Source organism: Protobothrops mucrosquamatus, unplaced genomic scaffold (genome assembly GCF_001527695.2).
Source record: "Protobothrops mucrosquamatus isolate PMUCROS unplaced genomic scaffold, P.Mucros_1.0 scaffold186, whole genome shotgun sequence".
NCBI classification, from domain to species: Eukaryota; Metazoa; Chordata; class Lepidosauria; order Squamata; family Viperidae; genus Protobothrops; species Protobothrops mucrosquamatus.
This window is the reverse complement of record NW_015386544.1, coordinates 496,787-507,247: the sequence shown is the minus strand read 5'-3', so window position 1 is coordinate 507,247 and position 10,461 is coordinate 496,787. Positions and strand designations below refer to the sequence as shown.

Below are 10,461 nucleotides of genomic sequence, written 5' to 3'. Positions count from 1 at the left end.
CAACACTGAGATATCTCACCTTGTTATGGCTGACAACACGGTGCCCCAGCCTCCTCAAGGCACCTCCTCTACATCTACCAGCCAAAAGAGGCATAGGTCCTCCAAACAGGAGGCGGCCAGCAAGATCAAAGCCAAGGCTAAAACCATGTCGGGAAGGAAACCTTCCATACTAACGGAAAAACAGACTAGCAGAAGGCACCAGGCGCTGGAAAAAGAATTCTCCAAAGCGCAGAGGCAAGCCATGATGGACATGGAGCAGGCAGAGACCTCGGTCTTTGACCTCCCCCTGGGGCTCCCCGCTTCCACTCGGGGTCTGGTCCCCGGAGGGGATCCCTAGCCACCTTCCTCCCTTGGGGGATGATCAGGAACAATTTTTTCCTCATAGCGAGGAACCAAACGTCCATCAGGCAACCTCGGTACCTCAGACCCCTCAGGCAGCACCAGAGGCCACCTTCACTCCCACAGCAGCTGGGCTCAGGGCAACAGAGCCTCAAGGAGCGTTTTCCACTGCGCACCTTCAGGCACTAATCTCTCAGGCAGTTGACCAGGCTTTCGCCTCCAGATCTTACCATAAGTCCAGGCCCAAGTCGGTTGCCTCCATACCTCCATCATATCTTCCCCAGTTGGGAGCACCCAAGTACCATGGCTCTCCCTCGCCAGCCCAATCCTCTCACAGCAGGGCATCTTCTGCTGAGTATGACCAAACAGACACACTATGGTCGGAGGAGGAGTAGCCCTCTTCAGAACCCCCTCCATTTGGGGGTCTCTTCAACCCGGCCCTTTTCGTGCCACTGCTCCGCAAGGCCAGCATCACTGCGAACATAGATCCTGATCAAATTCCTCAGCCAGACCCTTCAACCAGTTCGGATCCAAATCCATTTTTTTCTGAGCCTGTTGTGACTCAGCACCATGTGCCCTGTCCCCCTCTATTCTTGAACGCCATTCGGAAACAATGGGTCTCACCTGGCGCCTTCCCATCCCTAGGGGGAACGGACAGAAAACTGCTTAGCGCAACACCAGCCTTGGCTGACACTCTTGAGGTGCTAATGGTGGATGAACCCTTGACCTCACTTTTGTCCTTATCTGCGGTGTCGGGGGATATGGCCGAGACGTTGAAGGCTGAGGATAAGAGATCGGAATTGACGTTCCGCAGGACACATCAGGCGGCAGCGTGGGTGGTAAGAGCGGCTACTTGTTCTTTCTTTGCTAGGACCTCTCTCCTCTGGCTCCACCAGCTCCAGGTCAGAATCCCTCCAGAGGACGTCTGCACGCACCAAGACCTGAGAAAATTGGTTGCAGCCTCGGAGTATATATCTGATGTGTCTCTACACACAGCCAGGTTTTCTTCCAGAGCCATAGCCTCCAGTGTCACCACACGACAGCTCTTGTGGCTCAAGCATTGGCAAACTGACGCCAAATCCAAGTAGCGTTTGGCTGCGGCCCCTTACCAGGGTGGTCAACTGTTTGGAGAGGCCCTGGCAACTTATCTAATCAAGAATAAGGATAAGCGGAAGGTGATGGCTCACCTCAGCAGACGGGCGGACAGATGTTCCAATCCGTATGCCCGCAGGCAATCCTTTCGGTCAGGGGCAGGCCCAGGTTCTGTGCAGCCCTCCCGTCCCTTCACGGCCAGACAGTACCGTCCATCTGAGAGATTGGGCGCCAGGCCCAGACAGCATTACCAGGGCAAGCAGCCCTTTCGGGGCATGGGGGGGTCGCCCCTTCAGAAGGTCCTTCAGAAGCTTTTTTCGTCCACCAGTGGGAAGTCACCACCACAGACTCCTGGGTCCTCCGAACCATCCGATACGGCCTGTCCCTGGAATTTGTGTCCAACCCGCCAGGGCGCTTCATTTCTTGCCCGCAATTGAAAAATCCAATCAAGAAGGAACTCATGCACGAGGCCATTCGATATCTCTTGGGGATAAGAGCCATAGAACCAGTTCCGGCTGGTCAACTGGGAAGAGGATTTTATTCCATCCTCTTTGTGGTTCCCAAGGCCTCAGGAGGATGGAGGGCGATACTCAACCTGAAAGGTCTGAACTCCCACATTGCATACAGGAAATTCAAGATGCAAACGTTCCAGTCCATCTTGGCCAGCGTAAGGAAGGGAGAGTTCCTGACGTCCATATCCCCATCCTCCCTGATCATCGTCAGTTCCTCAGGTTCTGTTATATGAGCCACCATTACCAGTACAGAGCCCTGCCGTTCAGCCTCTCATCGGCTCCAAGAGTGTTTACCAAGATCCTGGCGGTGCTTGGCGCACAGTTGAGACTGGTGCCAGTACGCATTCAGTGCTATCTGGACGACATTCTCATCCAGTCGCCCTCCTTTCCGGCCGCCCAGTTGGATCTGGCGTTATCGATCAAGACCCTCCAAGATCATAGGTTCTCGGTGAACTTTCAAAAGAGCCAGACAGTTCCCTTGACCCGCCTCCTACACCTAGGGGTGGTCATAGACACAGACCATTGCCAGGTCTACCTGTCTCGGGAATGTAAGGACAGCATCCGAGCCCTGGTCCGCAAAGTCCGCAGGGAGCATGTGGTGACACTGGCCGTGCTTTCCCAGTTGCTGGGAAAGATGATATCCTGCATCGCAATAGTGCCTTGGGCCAGACTGCACTCCAGGAACCTCCAATGGTTCTTGCTCCCATTTCAAAGATTAGGCACCAGCTCCTCCAACCAAAGGGTAAAGGTTTCTGCTCAGACCCTACGGTCCCTTCGGTGGTGGTCCTCCCCAGCGGTAGCCAGAGGGTCATTCTTCAAGGAACCCGTTCGGCTCATCCTTACGACAGACACCAGTCTGTTTGGCTGGGGAGCGCACCTTCAGTCACAGTTGGTTCAGGGCCGGTGGTTCTGGTTAGATCTGAGGCACAACATCAGTTGGTTGGAGCTCAGAGCCATACACCTGGCTCTCCGCCACTTCCGCAACAGGGTTGCGAGGCAACATGTGCTGGTCCTCACGGACAATGTGGCGGCAAAGGCCCATGTGAACCGGCAAGGGGGTACCCATTCCAAGTCCCTTATGGCCGAGGCCCAGTTGTTGGGCTCCTGGGCAGAGACCAACCTTTCTTCCCTCAGGGCAAAGCACATCTCGGGGGAGGCAAATCGACAGGCGGACTTTTTAAGCAGGTCAACCATGGATCATTCTGAATGGTGCCTGCACCCAGACCTCTTCACAGAGATATCGGAGAGGTTCGGCCGACCGGTCCTGGATTTGTTCGCTTCTCAAGCGAACTCTCAGCTCCCGAGATTCTTTTCCCAGTTCCCGTCTCTGGGAGCGGAGAGAGCAGATGCTCTTCAGAGTCCATGGCCACAGGGCCTGCTTTACACATTTCCCCCTCTTCCTGTGATCCCAGCAGCTATCCGCAAGATACTGCAAAAGCAGGCGGAGGTGATATTCGTGGCTCCGCACTGGCCTCGTGAATCTCTCCAGATCTGCACCATGGAGGATTCCCCCAGGTCGCATCAAACTCAGCCAGGGAGTTCTGAACATCCTGAACCCCAGTGGCTCCAGTTAACCGCCTGGCACTTGAACGCTGGATCCTGTCTTGGGAATCCTATTTGTCAGGTGTAATTTCCATGATTCAGGCCTCCTGACGGCTGGCGACGAATCGCATCTATGACTCCACAGGGAGGAATTTCTGCCATTGGTGCGAAAGACACCACCTGGCTATCTCGGATATGACTATTCCAAGGATCTTGGACTATTTACTGGAAGGTCTCGATAAGGACTTGGCGCCTAATACCATCCATAGACAGGTGGCGGCTCTATCCACTCTACTTACCTGTAACAACTTGGCGCCGTTGGCTCAACATCCTATGATACGCTCCTTTATCAAGGGCGCCACCAACACAAAGCCGCCTGTGGTTCATAGGTATCCCTCTTGGGAATTGCCACGGGTCCTACAGGCCCTCACCATGCTGCCTTTTGAGCCTATCAGAACCTGTGCTCTACTGTCCTTGTCTCTCAAGGTCGCCTTCCTGGTAGCCATTACATCACCCAGGCGAATCTCTGGGCTGGCAGCGCTTTCTATCAGGGATGACCTATGCGTTTTTCATCGGGACCGGGTGGTCCTTCATTTGGATCCTACCTTTATTCCCAAGGTCAACACCCTGTTTCATAGGGATCAGGAAATTGTACTGGCAGATTTTTGCCCTAATCCGTCTCATGACTTGGAACGTCAGTGGCATGCACTGGACGTCCGCAGGGTGTTGCGCTATTACATCAAGCGGACGGCGGCCTTTCGCAAGTCAGAAGCCCTCTTTGTTTCCTTTCACCATTCTTCTATAGGACAGAAAGTGTCTGCCTCTACCATAGGCAGGTGGATCAGGGGTTGCATTGCGGGGGCGTATCTGTCGCATTCCCTGTCAGTTCCAAGTCATGTTACTGCGCATTCAACGCACAGTGCTGCGACCTCGGCAGCATGGGCCACACAGGCATCCATCGAGGACATTTGTAAGGCAGCGACATGGTCTTCATCTTCACCATTTGTGAGGCATTATAAACTGGACAGGTTTGCCTCTGCGTAAGCCTCTTTCGGACGCAGAGTGCTCCAACAAGTGGTGCCGCAGGATGGGACACTGGCCCTGACTGTTTCCCTCCCATAGGGACAGGTGGCTTTGGTATGTCCCATTCGTGGATTCTCCATCTCCTATGCTGGAGAAGGGGCATTGTCTTACCTGAACACCTTTTCTTAGCATGGAGATGGAGAATCCACTCCTGCCCCTTAGGGTCTGTCAGGTCCAGTGTTAGGGGTCTGGGAGCCAACACGTCGGACTGTCGTCAATAGCTTTCGCCCTCATCGAGACTGGGAGTGTACTGGTCCAGGAGGGGCGTGGCAAGTTTGACTGACTTAGTCTAATGGGCAGGAAGACAGAGTTAACCCATTCGTGGATTCTCCATCTCCATGCTGAGAAAAGGCGTTCAGGTAAGACAACGCCCCTTTTCTCTAAAAAGAGAACACGTAAAAATACTGTAAAGCAAAAAACTCTGATTCAGTATTCCCTGATCTAGTGTCTTCTACTTCTGCTTTTTGGGGTGATGGCTGTTGTACTTTGGAGACAATTTGAGATAAGTTGTTTGATATCATTTCATGGCTTTGATATCAGTTGTTTTCATGTTTACTTTGTGCTGAAGCTTCTTTATTTTGGTTTTTAATTTAGTTGACCATTCAGGATAAATGAATGCTCGATATAAAGCATATTAATTCCTTCTGATAGGAATATTTTAGAAGAGCATTATAAATAACTCTAGTCTGTTTTGCTGTTCTGCTAACATCACAGTACAGTAAATGCTGGGAGGGAAAGCTGATGAAACTCCACCTCCTTTTTCCTATCTCCCAGCTGATTAAAAGCCTTTTCAGTGATCTTAAAGCATCTCAAAACCACATAGATAGCATGTGTTTGTTTTTTTTAAGATTTAGCTTTGAGTGGAATGACTTTTCCTGGATAAATTTTAAAAAACCAGGTAATCTCCAAATCTTTGTTTCCTTATATAAGATGCAGTAAAAAAAAAAAGGCTGGGCAATAGCTTATCTTGAGAGTATATGGCTAGCAATGTGTATAACGGTAGTTATATGTATTCTGTGCAGCTAGGTTATAATTGTGCACTTGCTTTTCTGAGAGATGGTTTCTATTTTGTAAAAGCATATTTTGCTGCCTAGCCTCAGTTTGAGAACAAAGCTTTTGACAGCCAAGAAAGATGTCTTGCATGGAGGAAGCAGGCAGTAATATTATTCTCTTGATCAGAGATTCTGAGCTGAATGCAAACCTTTATCCTGCTTTGTAAGAACTCGCCAGCTTTTGTGATTTACCCATACGCAAGGCTGGTTAATGTTTCTATAGTAGTTATTGTTCAGTGTTAGTAAATGATTATAATGGTATTGAATATTTGTCTGTAACAACATTGTAAGAGGGAAACACTGTATTTAGTAATCAAAGTGGCTAATTTAATAGAAATGAATCAGGGAATATGGGGTTTTTTGAAAAACAAATGTTACTGTTATTTATTTTAATTTGACAATTTCAAAATTGGACCAATGGAGTTTTGCAGTAAACCACTTTGAAATATGATTACTGGCTGGGTTACATTATTGTTGCTTTAAAAAAACAATCTGTGAATTAGGTTGTCAGATTGTAAACTTGTATTACATTGTCAATTTATATACTTAATAATATTACTGATCCAGAATTTGAACAACTAATTTGAAAGATTCTATTGTCAATATATGTCATAATACTGCTGATGCAAGGCTCTGTGATGCTTTGTGACAGCATGGGGAGTATCTGTATCCATTTGCAATTATCACAATTAATGCATGTCTCAGCAGGTGGCAGCACCTAACTCACCTTAGCTCAGAAGTATTGGACCAGGTAGTATGTGGATAGGAGACCACCAGCGAATACATTCAAGGCTAGGCAGGGAAATTGAAAAAACTTCCTGTAAGTAGACAGCAGCAAACCACATCTGTACTGTTGCCAAGAAAATTACCTGAATGTTTCCATTAAGTTACCAGCAATCAACCTGACTTAAAAGAGACTTCACTTTTATCTTTGCCTGTTAAAGCATCGAAGTGAATTAGATACACTGAGTAGAAGGATGCCATGAACTAATTTTATTTGAAGTAATTTTTTGAGAGGAAACAGAGGAAGCATATTCTTTCCTAGAAAAACACCATTCTAGTTACTCTTGTCTTTAGGCCATCTTGTGTAATTGTTCACTGATAAGGCATTATAATTCTTCAGTTTTCTTTCAATTACAAACAGCAAAGACTTTGTATTGCATAAGATTGTCTCTTTTAGCTTTAGAGCTCAAATAAATTAGAGCTGAGTGAGAGATCATATGCTTTTTAAATGTCAGTTCCAGTATCTTCAACTAGATAAGGTGCCTGTGTCGAATTTTAGAGAAGTGTCAGTCAGTGCGGAAAGATTGATTTAAACAGACCAATGATCTGACTTGAAAGGAGCAAGAACGTGGGTATTATTCAAATGAAATAATACGCTCTTTATGTCCTACACCAGAGGTAGGCAACCTTGGCTCTTTTATGATTCGTGGACTTCAACTCCCAGAATTCCTGACCCAGCATGGCTCAGCTTGGAAGCCTCTTCCTTTCCCCTCAGCATGGCTGGCTCAGGAATTCTGGGAGTTGAAGTCCACGAGTCATAAAAGAGCCAAGGTTGTCTACCCCTGCCCTACACCTTATGGTCTTATTCAGGCATTAGAGTAGCAGGATTGTCTTGCTTCTCTTACCCTCTGTCTTCAAAATCCTCTTTTTGTTTTATTTATAGGTTATTCAACGGAACACTATATGCTATGCAATAAAATATGTAGACTTTAAAACAAGAAAAATCAATCTATATTCTGGTAAAATTTATATTTTAAAAAACTATCCTTTTTTTAAAAAAAATGCTCAATTTTAAAATTAAGTTTAGCAAAGCATGCAAGTAATAAATTCATTACGTTCAGTGAAAATCTATTAACAAATGCTTTAATTAAATCATCCTGTTTCTATATCACAAAACGGTTGACTATCTAGAAATTCTTAGCAGATCTTTCCTCCCTAGGTAGATCCTGCAATACAACTGATCATAGCAAATAAATTGATAATGAATGAAATAATCAATAGAATTTTGAACTTCATTAATGTACATGTTCAGCCTTCTAGTCAAGCCATAAAGATTCTCTGCCTTACAAGAATAATTTATAAAATTATACTATGGAGAAAAGAGTCAGTAATTGTGAGGTGTATCTTTTGCTTTTAACAGAGTTTTGGATTCCATTTCTCAGTAATACTTTTTAAGCTATGGAGGGCCAGTTCTTATTTCTATATGTCTCTATATTTGACTGATGAAATATGTTGTGAGAATTATATCATGTTCTCTGTATGCCAATGTGTATTTCATGTCTTTTAGCAAATGTACTCTTATTCCTTGCAATGTAGGACAGCCTTCTGTGCTTATACACAGCAGGAGGTATAGTACAAATAGAAAGTAGGAATTTCAGAAATTTATTCCATGAAATTTGAGTCATATTCGTTGGAATTTAATTTTCAGTACCATGTTACATAGATGAAAATATTTTGGGTACCAGAGAAATCTAATTGTTCAACTCCTTCAAGTACAGTCTAAAATTATTTTAAATGTCTCTTGCATAGATTTGAAGTAAAAGATCTTAATAGCTGTTTAATGATGCAAAGCATGTGAGATGCAGCTAATAGATGCACCAATTAAAATTGCTGTAAGCTTATTGGGCTTACTATAGTTATGACTGTGGTAGGTAAAATAAACAGGTGGTTTATATGAAAACCAACTCTTGATCCACCTAGCTCAGTGTTGCCTATTTTTAGACATGGTTCTTTCCCAGTCCCTTCAAAGATGCTCAGAATTTTGAATCTCCTGCATCAGATGTAGGTTTTCAGTCATTGAGTTATAAAGCCTTCCTTTGATTATTTAGATTATCTCTGCATGGAAGTTTATATAGTTTTGTTATTTTGAAACAAAGATTCTAGGTAGACCTTACATTAAGCATACTTGAGTTGCAAATTATTAAATGTAATTGATATATTTATATTCTTTACTTTGTCTCCCAGTTTCTCTAAGCCATAATTACAGAGCCAAACTTGTACAATTATTTGATTTGTTTAAAGTTATTATTAAAATGTTGTTTGCTCCCCAGAGTAGTTCTTTGTGCCACCCATAGTCGTCTTCAATGAGATGGGCAAATTTACAAATTTTATGTATAAATAATAAAATACTTCATAGACTCAGTTTATCAAATGTATTCTCTGTTAGTAGAAGAGGGATTTTTCTCAACTTTATTGTATTGGCTCAGAATTTCAGATTTTGCCCAATGCAGCCCCATCTTAGTGTCTAGAAATATGTAAAATGGAACTCTTCAATGCCATGTGCTTACAAGTAATTATTTGCAAATTAAGAATAACCAGGAAAATGGAAGCCAGTTCTGTTTTGTAGGTTTGTTATAACTAAACTAGTTTGCTATCCTGTTTGTAGAATGAGTTATCAATAGTAAAAATGAATACCTTTGGGAAGAACAGGATTTGATAGGAGAAATGTTTGGCATTTTTGTTTTGTTTTTAAAAATCCTTTTTCCTAAGTGAGCACAAGTTCGCCAGCAAACTAAGCCTTTGACAACACTCTGGCTCCCCCTTACAGGGCAGCACAATGGCTACATTGAGTATAGCTGCTGGGGAAGCCCTCCTTTCCTGCTGATTTTGTAAATGCAGTTCTTTCTCTGTGAAATATCCTGACATCAGCTTTTGGAAAAATCCAAGGACCAGTGTCATGGAACAGTGCTAAAGAGCTGGCTTGAACGAGGACTGAATGGCTAGACTGTAGCTGAAACTTTAGTAACTAAATTCTTACAGTTTCACTATATTTATACTTCAGCTGAGAACCACTTCAGGGTAGTGATTAAAGGTACAAGGCTAGAAACTGGGAAGCAGTGAGTTTTAGTCCTGAAACCAGCTTTGTGAATTTGGTCAGTCTCACTCTGTCAGCCCTGGGAAGAAGGCAAACCACTCCTGAAAATACCACCAAGATAACAGTACAACTAGTCCTTGCTTAGTGACCAATCACTTAACTACTGTTTAAAGTTATAACAGACTAAAACAAAAATTACAATCCATCCTTAAAGTTGCAACTGCCTCCCCAATCACATGATTGCATTTTGTGTGCTTGACAACTAACTCACATTTATGACTAATTGCAGCATCTCCTGGCCAAAAATACCCATTCGGGAAAATGAATTTGCTTAACAACCACGTAGTTCACTTAACAGCCATATGATTTCCTTAAATTCTCTGTCGCAAAAATGGTTCTAAAATCAAGTCACATGGTGACCCACTTAATAACTGTAACATCTTAAGACCAGAATTACAAGCCCAATTGCAGTCATTAACTGAGCACTGCTTATATATTTAAGCACTCTTTGGGAGTCAAGAGTGGCTCAAAGTTTCAAAACAAAACAAAAAAACTTCATCTGTTGCATAATTTTTTCTAATATAGACATTAATCCATTACTTAAGGATTGGTTTCAAAGAAGCCCAACTTGCATTTGATATGGCATTCTATATATGATTTGATATGGCATATAAATCTATGTATGATAGTGTGGTACATGTTTGAAAACCATACTGTTTTTATAATTTGCTAAGATCTAATGTGTGAAATGGGTTGAAAAATTAGTGGAATATGTTGTGCGAGTTTTGAAACCACTTTCAGACATTATACAATAATGTCTCCAGTATTAACCCTCCCTGAAGAAAAGATAAATAATGTACTTGTACTTTGGGATGATTCATAATTATCATCTGATGTGGTCATCTCAAGATAATTTGATTTCCTGTTTTGATAGTCCCAATTATCTCTGCTTCTTTAGTTCATTGTTATAAGCAATACAATAGAAATTGTGATTTTCTAATTTAGTGCAGTATGAAAAACCTTT

General features: G+C 43.7%; 1 protein-coding gene across 1 annotated transcript in view; it reads left to right on the top strand.

Moving 5' to 3' along the window:
* The first annotated feature begins 1,046 nt into the window (after positions 1 to 1,046).
* Positions 1,047 to 10,461, top strand: part of ARHGEF12 (Rho guanine nucleotide exchange factor 12) — a 54,338-nt gene continuing 44,923 nt past the window's right edge. Inside the window, exons 1-4 of the mRNA XM_015813737.1 lie at positions 1,047 to 1,178; positions 1,760 to 1,939; positions 2,059 to 2,685; positions 3,972 to 4,249. Coding sequence (XP_015669223.1) covers positions 1,047 to 1,178; positions 1,760 to 1,939; positions 2,059 to 2,685; positions 3,972 to 4,249 — 1,217 coding nt within the window. The remainder of the gene's footprint in view (positions 1,179 to 1,759; positions 1,940 to 2,058; positions 2,686 to 3,971; positions 4,250 to 10,461) is intronic.